General features: G+C 45.0%; 1 protein-coding gene across 1 annotated transcript in view; it reads right to left on the bottom strand.

The window, feature by feature from the left end:
• Nucleotides 1–15918, bottom strand: part of WDR35 (WD repeat domain 35) — a 125613-nt gene that overhangs the window by 69589 nt on the left and 40106 nt on the right. The window contains exons 11-13 of the mRNA XM_068280266.1: nt 15696–15728; nt 11844–11867; nt 9937–9997 (exon numbers count right to left, since the gene is read on the bottom strand). Coding sequence (XP_068136367.1) covers nt 9937–9997; nt 11844–11867; nt 15696–15728 — 118 coding nt within the window. The remainder of the gene's footprint in view (nt 1–9936; nt 9998–11843; nt 11868–15695; nt 15729–15918) is intronic.

Genomic DNA, 15918 nt, shown 5'->3' with positions numbered 1-15918 from the left:
TCATTGGGTGACTGGGATTAATATTCAGAAAGGTGGGAGGAGCCTACAAAAGCCAATCATAATTCACCTATTGATTTTCAAGGAGAATGTTTACATTGCTGCCATTCTTGCACTGTTAATGGCACAAGCCTCAAACCTGGTACAGTTGATCATTGGGTGACTGGGGTTCAATTTCAGAAAGGGGGTGGAGCCACAAACAGCCAATTAGATTTGTTTCATTCCAATGCAAATTATTGATGCCAAACACCGCAAAGCTCACAAACTTGGTAATTGAGTAATTGATTAATTGTGTGTGAGGATTAGAAAACTGGGCACAGCCAACCCCAGCCAAATACATAAGCAGGCAACACGGGGTAAAAAGTGGGCAGAGACAAATACAAATTTTACTGGGAAAATGTAAACTGCAGCCATTCTTACACTGTTAATTGTAGGGTTCTCAAACTTTGCACAGTTAATTACTGGGTGACTGGGATTAATATTCAGGAACATGGGTGGAGCCTACAAAAGCCAATCAAAAATTACCTATTGATTTTTCATGGGAATATTTCATTGCTGCCAATCTTGCACTGTTAATGGCACAAGCCTCAAACCTGGTACAGTTGATCATTGGGTGACTTGGGTTTGAATTGATAAAAGGGGGTGGAGCCACAAACAGCCAATCTTATTTGTTTCATTTTAACGCAGGTTATCGATGCCAAAAACCGCAAAGCTCACAAACTTGGTCATTGAGTAATTGTGTGTTAGGGTTAGGAAAAGTGGGCGCAGCCAGCACCAGCCAAATACATAATTGGGGGCAATACCGGGTCATCAGTGGGTGGAGACAAATACACATTTCACTGAGAAAATGTGAACTGCAGCCATTCTTACACTGTTAATGGTAGGGTTCTCAAACTTTGCACAATTGGTCACTGGGTGACTGGGATTAATATTGAGAAAAGTGGGTGGAGCCTACAAAAGCCAATCAAAATTCACCTATTGATTTTCAAGGGGAATATGTAATTGCTGCCATTCTTGCACTGTTAATGGCACAAGCCTTAAACCTGGTACAGTTGGTCATTGGGTGACTGGGGTTCAAATTTAGACAAAGGGGTGGAGCCACAAACAGCCAATCAGATTTGTTTAATCTCAATGCAAATTATTGATGCCAAAGACCGCAAAGCGCACAAACTTGGTCATTGAGTAATTGTGTGTTAGGGTTAGAAAAAGTAGGCGGAGCCAACACCAGCCAAATACATACCCGAACAATGTCAGGAAATCAGTGGGTGGAGAAAAATACAAATTTCATTGGGAAAATGTAAACTGCAGCCATTTTTACACGGTTAATGGTAGGGTTCTCAAACTTTGACAGTTGGTCACTGGGTGACTGGGATTAATATTCAGAAAGGTGGGTGGAGCCTACAAAAGCCAATCAAAATCCACCTATTGATTTTCAAGGGGGAATATTTAATTGCTGTCATTCTTGCACTGTAATGGCGCAAGCCTCTTGCAATATTAATCACCTGTACCTGGTACACTTGGCCATTGGGTGATTGGGCTTCAAATTCAGAAAAGTGGTGGAGCCACAGCCAATCAGATTTATTTTATTTCAATTCAAATTATTGGCGCCAAAGACCGCAAAGCTCACACACTTGGTCATTAAGTAATTAAGTAATTGTGTGTTAGGGTTAGGAAAAGTGGGCAGGGCCAACACCAGCCAAATACATACCCGGGCAACGCCGGGCGTCCAGCTAGTGTATAATAAATCATTATCTGCTTCCAGGGAACACAGATCTCCACAGAAGATATATATCTTAGCGACAAATCTCTTCCCCAGATTCCAGGTGAACACCAAGGGCCTTACCTCTAAATGTGGCAGACAAATGCCCTTTTCTGCCAGTCACTAGCGCATGCAGATCTTCAGTTAGAATGATGCAGTCGGCGCCTTAATACACAACCGAAGACCAGGGTGGTGGGGCCCAGAGCATTGATATGCACCACACCGCATCACCCTGGTCTTTAGGTTCCTATAGAGGAAGTGGGAGTCTGGCTCTTTAAGACACTTGCAGGGAAGCGATATGTATTCATCTGGGATCAGCAGCAGCGCCTCCCACTTCCTCTACACAGGAACCTTTGTACAGCGGCAGACAGATTTTTGCCTCCGAGCAAACATTGCCTTGATAAAGGGGTCCTACGTGGCTCCGAAACTTTGGCCATATTCTTTTGCATGGAACCAATAACGATTAACTTTGGATGTGCCAGCTCTTTTCTTTGTGGTAACCATGGAAACAGGATGTGGAGGGGAGGACAGAGCGGTGAGAGGAGTCTACGCTGCTGTTGGAACAGGGTTATGTAAGTGGGGGGCCTGGGTCTGCACAGGGCAGGCCGGCGGACAGCAGTGGTGCGAACGTGGCCCCAAGTGGGGGGTTGCCTTGCTTGTAGCTGGCGGCGGCCACGATTGTGCAGTAAAACTTTACGCATGTAATTCTGCTTAAATGCGTTAAAGCGTAACCAAGAGCCCCTGTCACTGCTTTCCTGTTGTGTGCTGCAGCCCCATAGTATTTATATATTTCTTATGGAGATTGGGGTTCTCCAGTGCTGCGTGCATGCTTTGCATAGTATTGCATATAATTTGGTTTGTGCTGCTCATCCCTTGGTATTTATTTATAATTTTCCCCTGTGAGCGTGCATAACCACGCCCACCTCTAGCACAGTTAAGCATATAAATGAGCGGAGCTCACAGTTCAGTCAGTAGCTAGCAAAAGGTGAGAGGTTTTTAATTTCCTTTCTCCCATTTAGTTGACCATTGGGCTTTTGGCATGGTTCCCACTAGAACGCTGATAAAAACTGGCATTTTTGCCTGGTTAGAGTAGGACTCACCAGACTGGGGACACTTTAGCGCAGATGGTGAGCTTAAACGCGTTAAAGCGTAACCAAGAGCCCCTGTCACTGCTTTCCTGTTGTGTGCTGCAGCCCCTCTGTATTTATGTCATTCTGCTTAATGCAGTTTAATGCATACACTCCTATATCATTTGACACAAGGAAAGCATTTGATTCATTGGAATGGAATTATCTTTTAACCACTTACTGCATCAGGTGCAGTATAATCACGAGAGGGGCGGGGGGAGCGCTCCAATAGTGCATTAACTTTTTTGGTACAATTAAAATTGCACTTACAATAAACACGAAGATAGGTGCTCATCAAGCGGCCGCCAGAGGGTCCTCTCCAACTGCTATTAGCCTGACCAGGGCTGGCAGTAATATCGAATGGTATATGAGAGACGTCTCACTGGCGGCGGCTGAGTGCACAGGGCCGTCTGACGTCACTACGCGTTTCGGCGCCATCCACGCCTCCTTCTGGTGATGTTTGCGGCCAGACAGCTGTTCGAAATAGGAAGTTGTATAATCATGGCCTGGGAAAACTTCAATTGAAGTCCCAGGGCCGTGAATACTCGTCTTCAGTGGCAGGTGGCCGCCACGTGCTCCCATCGCCGCCCGTTAGTGGGAAGATGTTCCCATACATTAATCTAAGTCCCCGTGCCAATGAACGCTGGCATCTATGAGATGCCTGCGTCATTGTATTCTGTTACAGTGCCACACATTTCCTATTCATGTACTTACGTACGCAAATCGGAAATAATCAGAAATAATGCGCAAGGACATCTTGTGGCCAAATAGTAAAATTACACCATAGTACATTTTATTTAATAAAAATACCAACACTTACTTCTAAAATTAACTATTTTCCTCCCACACTCTCTCAAAGCACCCAAATGTTTTTATTTGAATAAAAAAAAATGACATACAAAAATGCATAAATAGTTACCCTAGGGACTGAATGTATGTCAAGAGGAAATATTGCTGTTATTTTTTAAATTTATGGAATTCTAATTAGTGATGGATGCAAAACTGAAAAAATGCACCTTGATTTTTAAATAAAAGATTGGTGCCATACATTGTACTAGGGAAATATTTTAAACATTGCAATAACCAGGACAAATGGGCAAATACAATGTGGGGGTTTTATCCACAGTAGAAAGATTTTAAAACTATAATAGCTGAAAACTGAGAAATAATGATTTTTTTTTTCCTTTTTTTATTATTCCAAGTAAAATGCATTTATAATAAAATCATTCTTAGCATAATGAACCTCCCAAAGAAAGCCTAATTGGTGGCGAAAAAAACAAGATATAGATCATTTTGTTTTGATTAGTAGTAATTACGTTATTGGCGAAAGAATGGGAGGCGTGCTGACAGGTAAAAATTGCTCTGGTCCTAAAGAGGTAAAACCCCTCAGTGGTCAAGTGGTTAAATTGTGAGTTTGGATAAAATATATATATTTCTGGATTCAATTATTAAAAAGAAAAAAAAAAAACTCTTCTGCAGCTTTACTTATGTTTCAGTCTCATTTACAATCCTCAGTGGGAAGATGAACTCTGAGCAAACGCTGCAAATAACCATTTTATTTGCCATCTCATTAAAATGTCTAGCCATAACACTACTATCAGATCATTGTATGGAAGGGCATGGCTCTCAGTTGGCTCTATTGTAGATTTATTGAGATTATATAAGGATGACGTCATATTTTGGAAAGACATGGGTCCTGCCTACTGCCAGTAGAGTGATGAGATCAAAAGTCAGGACTGTTCATAAACGGAGATAAATCTTTTTTTTTTTACGTCTGAAGTATTTGACTTAAAGGGAACCTTAACTGGCGAGGAAAAATAAATTCACTTACCTGGGGGCTTTCCCATGCCTCCTGCAGCCGTCCGGTGCCCGCGCCGGTCCTTCGGTGCCCTCCGGTCTCCCTCCGCCGCTAAGTTTCGTTTTCGGACGACTGCCAGTCGTCCTCGGGCCACTTCCGCATTCCTCGTCGTAAACTGCAGTAAAGCGCGTCCGCATGACGCGTTTGGCGTCATGCACATGACACGTTTGGCGTCATGCGGACGCGCTTTACTGCAGTTTACGACGAGGAATGCGGAAGTGGCCCGAGGACGACTGGCAGTCGTCCGAAAACGAAACTTAGCGGCGGAGGGAGACTGGAGGGCACCGAAGGACCGGCGCAGGCACCGGACGGCTGCAGGAGGCATGGGAAAGCCCCCAGGTAAGTGAATTTATTTTTCCTCGCCAGTTAAGGTTCCCTTTAAAGTACTCTTGACATGGTCTTGATATACTTTTAGATTGTTTTATTACTGGTGCGGTGTGACTTTTTCACAGCACACAGCACCATTCTCCCCCTCCAGCGCCCCCCCTGTGGCCCTAACAGCAATTATGATCGGGGAGGAAGTGACAGTTCTTGCCGCTGTGTGTACATAACTCCACCCCCACTCCATATGGAACTAAAGCGGCAGATGGAGGGGGCGGAGTTATGTACACACAACGGGGAGGAAGAACTGTCACTTCCTCCCCGGTCATATCCAACGTCCTGCCTCAGTCGAAGACTTTGACTGAGCAGAACGGGGGTCACAGGGGGCAGAGGAGGGGGGAGGGTGGTGGTGTGCTAGTCGCAACACCAGCAATACAGCAATATTAAACGTTTAAGGGGAGGCGGGAAGAGGGTCAGGGTACTTTAAGGCCGGTTTTACACTTGATTTGTGCAATGTGCACCACATCTATGAGGCTTCATAATATATGACCCTGTGCCACGGTGCGGCAACAGGGTCATTTGCATAGACCCGCCCCCTGCTAGTGACTAACTCCCTGCTGGGAAGAATGTGCGTCACTGGGATACCGTCAGTCCACGCATGTGTGCCGCGTCACACTGACCTCCCACCATGAGTAATGTGAAGGCATTCTATTGATTAGCATAGGATCCGTTCACACCTGTTAGGATCCAGTCCGCTTAGTTGCGCTAAGCGGACTATACTTAATACAATCCAGTTCACGAAGCGCTCAATATTCAAGTGTAGCCTGAAGAAAGCGTACGCCACAGGTCCTCTTTATTCACTATACACCTCTAAACATAAAAAAAGAGATCATAGTGCAGCTTGAACAACTAGCTGATGATTCACCACAGGTGTGATTTGCTAAGAAGCAAACAGACTGGGAGGTGAGAGGCCACTACCAGGGTCACACGCCCCCGCTTACTCCCCTGCTCACCAGATATTCCTTTGTGCAAATAAGCCAAGTATTTTCCTTGCCTCCATACCTCCATCTTCCCATACTATGCCTTGTTATAGCAGTCTGTATCAAACTTTTCCATATAGCCACACAGCTCTGTTTATATAATTAGCATTCTGATATACCTTAAAGAGTAACTCCAGTGAAAATAATGTAATAAAAAAAGTGCTTCATTTTTACAATAATTATGTATAAATGATTTAGTCAGTGTTTGCCCATTGTAAAATCTTTTAAATCCCCGATTTACATTCTGACATTTATCACATGGTGACATTTTTACTGTTGGCAGGTGATGTAGCTGCTGCATGCTGTTTTGGCAGTTGGAAACAGCTGTAAACAGCCATTTCCCACAATGTAACAGGGTTCACAGACAGGAAACTGCCAGAAGTACCTCGGTACTCAGACCTTCTTGTAGGAGGGATTTCACCACAATATCAGCCATGCAGCGCCCCCTGATGGCCCGTTTGTGAAAAGGAATAGATTTCTCATGTAAAAGGGGGTATCAGCTACTGATTGGGATGAAGTTCAATTCTAGGTTGGAGTTTCTCTTTAATGCAAACAATGCCCATATGTAAAACCAGCACAATTTATTCACCATTAGCAGCATAATCTACAAGTCCAGCGTGTCTCCCTTAGCTCTGCCCTACCAGTTTCATCAGCGATACTGACTCATCAAAGGCTCCCAGCTACACTTTAATATTGAGCGCTTTGTGAACTGGATTGTAGGTGTATGGGACTAGAAGGTGGTCTTATACGCAGCGCTCCACCACACAAAGGGCATTATAGGATAACGTAAGATTTTAACAGGGCTGTGGAGTCGGAGTTGGAGTCGGGACAATTTTGGGCACCCAGAGTCGGAGTTGGAGTCGTTGATTTCATAAACTCAGGAGTCGGAGTCAGGAGTCGGAGTCGGATGATTTTTGTACAAAATCCACAGCCCTGTTAAGTATTAGACTAAGGAGTCGGAGTCGAGGAGTCGGAGTCTGAGCCATTTTGGGTACCCGGAGTCGGAGCTGGAGTCGGAGTCGTGGTTTCATGAACTGAGGAGTCGGAGTTGGAGTCGGAAGATTTTTGTACCGACTCCACAGCCCTGGATTTTAAGCGCGGATTACACTAGTGCAATGGACCGTACTTGAAGCCAGCATGAACCAGCCCTCAATCAGCAGTAGTAATCCTTACAAAAAATGGAGTAGTTACCAAAATCTTATGTGCAACTCAACATTGAGGCCCCTTCCCCACCTGTGCCTTGCTGAGGCCACTTGCACACTACGGTACTTGCGATTCCAATTTTTTTATACAATCTGATTTTTTATTCCAGTTAAAAAAAGTAGCAGAGTAATTTTTTTTTAAATCGGAATCAAAAATAGGATCGTATAAAAAAAAGTCAGATTTGCATGTAGTGTGCAAGAGGCCTCATCGTCTTCTCAGCAACACACAGTTATGCAATACGCAAGGACATCAAATGTACATAGAGTGCACTGCCTAATGTTCCCATCCATGCGTTGCAAGGGCACAACACATGGCTTCTGACAAATTTATGGACATGCACTGCAGTCACATTCATTATGAATAGGATCAAAACTGCATGTGGGAGCAGAGCCGGGACAAGGTCCTCCAGCACCCGAGACTGAGGGCTCGTTTCCACTATCGCGAATTCGCATGCGTTCAACGCATGCGGATTCGCACATGTAATGTAAGTGGATGGGCCTGTTTCCACTCTTGCGTTGGTGATGTGCGTTTTTTGGAGCGGTGAAAAAACGCACAAAAGAGCCAACGAATTCGCCTGAGAGTGGAATGCATGCGAATCGCATGCAATGTATTTAATAGGGAAATCGCATGTGTTTTCCCCATGCGTTTTTTGCCGCGAATTCGCATGCGAATTCGCATAGGTACTGATGTAAATTCACACAGGCAGTGACATGGTTAAAATCGCATGTACCCTCACCTATGCGAATTCGCGGGAAAAAAAGCGCGGGGAATCGCATCCGCATGCGATTTCATCAGCGGTGGAATCCAGGCGATTCTGCACCGCAATAGTGGAAACGAGCCCTGAGACACCAAAGTGCCCTACCCATCCCTCCCACACTGATTGCTATTAGACTTAGGGTACGTTTCCATTGGTGCGGTGCGATTCCAGTGCGGAAAACACATGTGCGATTTTGCATGCGGATGCGTTTTTCCATGCGTTTTTCTGTGCGATTTCGCATGCGTTTTGTGGCAAAGCATTTTTAACCATGTCAATGCTGGTGTGCTTTTTACACAAAAACACATGTGAAAACGCATGTGTTTTTCCTATTAATTACATTGTATGCGATTTTCTGATGGCTCTGCCGTGCAGATTTTTTCTGCACAGAAAAACGCTAAGAAATCCTGATAAGTGGAAACAGTCCCATCCACTTGTATTGGTTATGCGAATCTGCATGCAGAAAACGCATGCAGATTCGCTCTAGTGGAAACGGGCCCTAAGAGGCGCCCCAGGGCCCCCAACACCTTAATCTCTAGTTATCTGTCTTGCAGTCACTGCCATGTATCCCCTTTACTTATTTCTCTCTGCTTCAAACACAATAGGGGAATGATAGCAGAGTGAGTTGTGCGCCCCCTCCTACACTGCGCCCTGAGGCTGGAGTCTCTCTCGCCTCTGCCTCGGCCCTGTGTGGTAGAATCGCACAGCCACGCCACCTGCGTTGCATGCATCATAGAAGTGGGTAAGAGGCTTATAACACTAAAATACAACTAAAAAAAAAAAAAAAAGATTATTTAATCAGCTCTACAATATTATAGCTGCCTTTACATGAGGCAATAGACAACACTGATTTCACATTTCTCCCTTATAGGAGGACTAAAGAGGAGGGTGACTTGGCTCTCCCTGAATTTTACTTCTATTATTTAGTAGAGCAAATTAAAGGGAACCTAAAAAAAGCGTAATACAGAGGCTGACATATAAACAATGCCAGTTGCCTGGCTGCCATGCTGATCTTTTGGCTTTAGCTGAGTCACACACCTGCAATAAGCATGCAGCTAGTGGTGTCAGACCAGAGTCACAGCATCTGTACTGCATGCTTATTCTGGGCCAGAGACTGATAGCGTTAGAGGCAAAGCATCAGCATGGGAGTCAGGCAACTGGCACTGTTTATTAGCAGCCTCCGTATTCCTCTCACTTCAGGTTTCCTTTTCAAGCAGAGTTAAAGTAAGAAAAATCATGTCTGTAGTTTCACATGGCCTGAGAGGCAGAGAACCAGAAATCTAACTCTGTATGTTGTGGCCACTACCCTGAATATAAACCAAGAATTCTCATGTGCTTCACCCCTTCTCTGGAACCCCTGCTACAAGACATCTGTCACTCTCCAACCTTTGATATCATTAAACGTTCCCTCAAAACTCACTTTTTCCAAGAAGCATACGCTCTACCTTTGGCCACTCCCCCCGTCACCTCTGGCCAAGTTATACTTCCTACTAGATCACCTAAAAATACACTGCCTCTAGGTATGAATATTGTATACTTCCCCACCTCTTGTTCCTCCCGATTCCTTTAGATTGTAAAGGAATATTTTATTCATGTTACATTTGCCATTGTAATTTGTATATTGGTATATACCATTGTCTGTATTATTATGTACTCCACCTTTGATTCTTTCTTTGTACCGTGCGATATGGACTATGTTGGCGCTTTATAAATCAATAATAATAATAATAATTATACAACGTTATTTTGGGATAAAAACATTTTTTTTTTAACCCAAAATACTAATACAGTACATAAAAACTCAATAAAATAATAATAGCAAATCAGTGCAAAAATCTTTATTTTTCACGAAGTTGTTTTACACTCTAGTCACATACCTATGTCAATGTATTTTGAATCCAGTGGAGTTCCAATGGAGTTACACAAAACCAGCACATACTAGAAAAAAATACAGAAAAAGAATAATGTATATATGTGAAACAGTAACGCTGTTGATTTTATTTAAAGGACAACTGAAGTGAGAGGTATTTGGAGGCTGCCATATTTATTTAAATACCAGTTGCCTGGCAGCCCTGCTGGTCTATTGGGCTGCAGTAGTGTCTGAATCACACCAGAAACAATCATGCAGCTACTCTTGTCAGATCTGACAATAATGTCAGAACCGCCTGATCTGCTGCATGCTTGTTCAGGGGCTATGGCTAAAAGGATTAGAGGCAGAGGACCAGCAGGATAGCCAGGCAACTCGTATTGTTTAAAAGGAAATTAATATGGCAGCCTCCATATCCCTCTCACTATAGTTGTCCTTTAATTATGAAATAAAAGATCGCGATTGGCTGCTAGGAGTATTGCATTTTGCATTTAAAGATACAGATTTTTATTTTTGTTTTAACTTGTGCACCTAGTGGTAACTACTGAAACATGTACGCATTCATCAGCATTAAATTAACATTCTCTGAAATATTATGTCTTTATTATCAAGGTGTCATTATTTTTAAGTACAGTAACTATAAACAGATGTAACTATTGTTACAGTATTACTATTTTTAATTATTTGGAGAAACTAATAATGTATGCATTTGTTTAATTCATAACTTCTGCAGTCAAGAGAATGTGCTATAATTAGGTACACCTTGACCTCAATTCTCAAAGCATTACAGCATTCAGTAGTGCAAAAAAAAAAAAAAAAATGCAGATTTTACCAAACCTCTAATTCTCTAAGCATTTTACCACATGAAAAAGTAAAATTACCGACCAGTGAGGTAAATTACCGGCTTGCGCAGTAAAAACCGCCTTAAACATCAGTAAATGTCAATTCTCAAAGATTACAGCAGTCAGTAAAAGGGTCGGTTTTTAACCACTTGAGGACCTAGCCTTTACCTTCCCTTAAGGACCAGCGCTGTTTTTTCAGATCTGTGCTGGGTGGGCTCTACAGCCTCCAGCACAGATCAAATGACAGGAAGAGCGACCAGATCGCCCCCCTTTTTTCCCCACTAGGGGGATGATGTGCTGGGGGGGTCTGATCGCTCCTGCATGCCGTGGGTGGCGGGGGGGGGGGCACCTCAAAGCCCCCTCCACCGCAAGATTCCCCCTCTCCTCCTTCTCCCTCCCTGCCCGAGAGATCGGAGGCTGCACAGGAACGGATCTGTCCTGTGCAGCCTCTAACAGGCTCCCCGCTGTCATGTGACAGCGATCCCCGGCCGCTGATTGGTCGGGGATCGCTGATCTACTACAGCACTGCTACTGTAGCAGCGTTGTAAAAATGTAAACAAAGCGGATTATTTCCGCTTGTGTTTACATTTAGCCTGCGAGCTGTGATCGGCAGCCCGCAGGCTATTCACGGAGCCCCCCACCGTGAAATGACAGGAAGCTCGCGCGAGCGGCTGTTTCCTGATTAATTAGCCTTCAGCCGGCGACGCAGATCTGCGTCGCTGGTCCTGCAGCTACCACTTTGCCGATGCGCGTTATGAGTGCGCAGTCGGCAAGTGGTTAAGACCAGGCTGTGCAGACAGGTCATTAGCCTGAAGGCTAGCAAGGTGTTCTGTCACTATGGCAGGCAGCTGCAGCACATGACAGAGGGGGCGTAGCGTTGGAAAAGTCTGCCAGCTGTCTTGCCCATGCTGATCCAGCTCTCTTGCCTATGTGTTGGGACCGCCATACACGCACGATTCTCGAAAGAGGCGGTCTTTAGTGGCCGCCTCGGCCGAGTTTTGTCTAGTGTGTGTACAGACATTTATATAGACATATAAAAGGAACCTCAGGAACAGCAAAATTAAAAACAGCTCACCTGAGCTCCAGAGAGTGGTGCATTCTATGAGGAAAGGTAGAGAGACAGAAGTCAGTCAGAATGTAAATAAAATCACTTATACAGTAAACAGTAATTACCATTTATCAAAAGCGTGTAGTAACATACTGAGCCCAACTGCATAAGCTAGAGGAGCACAGACTGTGATCTTTCGGCTTAGCTCTGCCACAATTGTCTAATTAGCAGACGAGCATCAGCAATATACAAAAACAATACAAACCCTGCTGTGGGGACACACACACACACACACACACACACACAGGGAAGTACGTTTTCTTATACAATGCCGGCTCTCTCACTGCTGGGATGGGAAACTGCTTGCTTGGCTAGCTGATTTTGCAAAACCATCTCATTTTCAGACGGTGCTTTGCTGAATGAACAGCAGTCGATGTTCCATTCAAACTCCTCCACATCACCTATATAAAAGGTAGTCAGGGAGGAGCTGGGAAGTGTCATCAGCCAGTCTATCTGTTAGCACACAACTGACCCTGCCCACTTGCTCCCCCTTCTCCACAGAAGCAGAGGGAGGAGGTGGGTAAGGTCTGGTGATCGACTCTTATGCTGGATACACACGGTGCGTTTGCGCACTCGATTTCCCGCTCGATTCCCGTCGATTCGTTTATTTCCAACATGTCCGATTTGGATTTCGATGGATCATTAGGTCGATTTGGCATACTTTGCATGCAAATCGACCTAACGATCCATCGAAATCCAAATCGGACATGTTGGAAATAAACAAATTGACGGGAATCGAGCGGGAAATCGAGTGCGCGAATGCACCGTGTGTATTCAGCATTATGCTGGCAAGAGAACTCCCACTCTACTGGCAGCTCCATACTCCATGTAGAGATCTCTAGGGTCATCTGGCTAACTTTTTCAAAGTAAAAAAAAAAAACCTCTGGAATGGCTGCATCAAGTATGAAAACTGAGTGATGGTCTAGTCCCATATTCACCTCTATATTTACCTTTATTAATAATAATTTAAAAAAAAAAAAAAAAAAAAAAAAGAGTCAGGCGGGTGAAAAACAAATTTAAACAATGAACAGGAGTTCAATACTTGGAGAATATAGCTCCATACATACAATACTGTTTTGCAATCATTCCTGATCACTTCAGCTGACTGTCTACAGCTGTTGGCAGTCAGATACACAGGGCTCAGCTGAGTTGTATGAACCAACCTATGGATAGAAGCAGGAAGTCTCTACAGTGTGCTGAGAGTAACACAAGCAGCTGAAAAATTCCACTTAAAGCCAATGGGAACCGCTCATTAAAAAAAGAAACCAGATACGTATTTAAGGAGAGGGAAGGCTCTGGGTCCTAATGACAAGACAAGACAAATAACATTTATATTGCGCTTTTCTCCTGGCGGACTCAAAGCGCCAGAGCTGCAGCCACTAGGATGCGCTCTATAGGCAGTAGCAGTGTTAGGGAAACTTGCCTAAGGTCTCCTACTGAATTGGTGCTGGCTTACTGAACAGGCAGAGCCGAGATTCGAACCCAGGTCTCCCGTGTCAGAGGCAGAGCCCTTAACCATTACACTATCCAGCCTTCCCTCTCCTCTGCCGGTGTCCTTGGTGCAGTGCTGGCTCTCCCGTTTGCATCCCCCGTCGCGGAGGACTTCGGAAGTGTTCGGGAGCAGAGTCCTCCTGAAGACAGGCGGCTCCATACTGTGCATGCACGATTGCGTGATAGAGGGCGCTCGTGAGTGCGCAGTATGGAGCGGACGGTCTTTGGGAGGACTCAGCCTCCTGAAGACTTTCCCAAGTCACCTTCACCGGCGGAAGGAGAAGTATTTGGCCAATTTAGTCAAATACTACACCGAGGGCACCAGCAGAGGAGAGGGAAAGCTCATTAGGACCCTCTACTAAGGTAAGTATCTAATTTATTTTTTTAGTGAGTGGCTTTAAAAGGACAACTGAAGCAAGAGGGATGTAGGCTGCCATATTTAATTCCTTTTGATCAATACCAGGTGCCTGGCTATCCTGCTGATCCTCTACCTCTAATACTTTTAGCCATAGACCCTGAACAAGAATGCAGCAAATCAGGTGTTTTGGAACATTATTGTCAGATCTGACAAGATTAGCTGCATGCTTGTTTCTGGTGTTATTCAGACATTACTGCAGCCAAATAGATCAGCAGGGCTGCCAGGCAACTGGTATTGTTTATAAAGAAATAAATACAGCAGCCTCCATATTCTTCTAACTTCAGTTGTCCTTTAAGCCAATTGCTCGCAGTGTGCGTTTTGGCAGGTAGAGAAGATGAGATGTAAAGACGGCAGACTTAGGGCCGGTGTTATGTCTGATTGTGCTGCCCGGAAGCTCCCTTCCTCACTGAGTATCACGGATGCTCAGTGGGGGCATAAATATAATTCCCCTGACATATCTCCGCTTCCACACGTCCTACACTCACCACATTTTCAGGGTAGGGAGGGGACCCCTAGCTCTGCTGGTTGCAGAGATAGATTACAGAAAGCGGTCTTGGGAACCAGCGGGAATAGGGGGCTGTAAGTTGGTACAGAGGTAGTTCTACCCTAAAAATTTAGGGAGTGTAGGAGGTGTGGAAGCTGAGATATTTGGGGTGTTATTTGGGGCAGCACAAACAGGAAATTTGGCTGTACAGACTTCTACTGCGCATGCGGGGCAGCACAAATTCTCAGGCAGCACGATCAGACACAACACCGGTTCACACAGAGCCTCTGCCAGCGTTAAATGAGGGCCGCAGCAAACACCGCATTCAAATGCCTGTCTGAACCAGCCCTGATGACTGAAATGATCACAAACAGCTGTCTGGCTGTCAAACGTTGTATGCCTGTAAACAGGGTCAATAATAACCACAATCCCTCTCCGCTGCTTAAAGACACTAACATCAAAAAGTTCCCCTGGGGGTACTCACCTCGGGATGGGGAAGCCTCAGGGTCCCAATGAGGCTTCCCACGCCGTCGTCCGTCCCTCAGGGGTCTCGCTGCAGCCCACCAAACAGCGGCCCAACAAATCCATCAGCTTGTTCAATATTTACCTTTCCAGGCTCCAGCGGGGGCGCTGTTGCGGCTTTCGGCTCCGATGTAGACGGAAATACCCGATCTCAGTCTGGTCCGCTCTACTGCGCAGGTGCCGGAGACTTGCGCCTGCGCAATAGAGCAGACCCGACGGCGATCGGTTATTGCCGCCTATTTCGGAGCCAAGAGCCGCCACAGTGCCTGCGCAGGAGCCGGGAAGGTAAATATTTACATCGCCGCTGTTCGGAGGGCTGCAGCGAGACCCCCCAGAGACGGAGGATGGTGTGGGAAGCCTCATTGGGACCCTGAGGCTTCCCCCTCCCGAGGTGAGTACCCCCCAGGGGAACTTTTTGATGTGACAGGTTTTTTTAATAGGTTGTCAGCATCAATTAGTGTATACAAAGTGTGAACACTGCTCACCACACCACCTCTAGGACTGGGAGCAGAGCCAAGGCAGCCGTAATCCATTAGACATCTGAAGAGAAGGAAAGGATCCGCTCGACCAATCCATAAAGGTCCAACCTTTATTGGAAAACGTGCACAATGGACATAGCACAAAGTTTAGCTCACGCGTATCGGAGCTTTACAATCGCTCCTTAGTCATAGCTCTACAACTAAGGAGTGATAGTGAAACTCCGATACGCATGCTCGTTTTTCAATAAAGGTTGGACTTTTATGGATTGGTCAAGCGCATCCTTTCCTTTTCTTCAGTCAGCATCAACTAACTCGAAATACAATTTCACATAGGAGAGAGACCAGCCTGGTATACCCAGCACTCAACACCAATAAAATATCCTACAGCTGGACTGACAGGGAGCATGATGTATAATAAATGTTACCTTAACCCTACTGGGATCAGAGTCAGTGTCATCCTGGAAGACAAGCGGAAAAAAAACATATGAACAGCTAGATAACGTGTCGGGGAACAGCATCAACAGTACACACTAAACGCAGTCATGCATTATTATGATGTACTGTATTTTTTTGGACTATAAGACTCACTTTTTCTCCCCCAAAAGTGAGGGGGAAAAAAAAGTCACTGCGTCTTATAGTCCAAATGCA

This window comes from Hyperolius riggenbachi, chromosome 4 (assembly GCF_040937935.1).
Source record: "Hyperolius riggenbachi isolate aHypRig1 chromosome 4, aHypRig1.pri, whole genome shotgun sequence".
NCBI classification, from domain to species: Eukaryota; Metazoa; Chordata; class Amphibia; order Anura; family Hyperoliidae; genus Hyperolius; species Hyperolius riggenbachi.
This window is presented reverse-complemented; position numbering and strand designations above follow the sequence as displayed.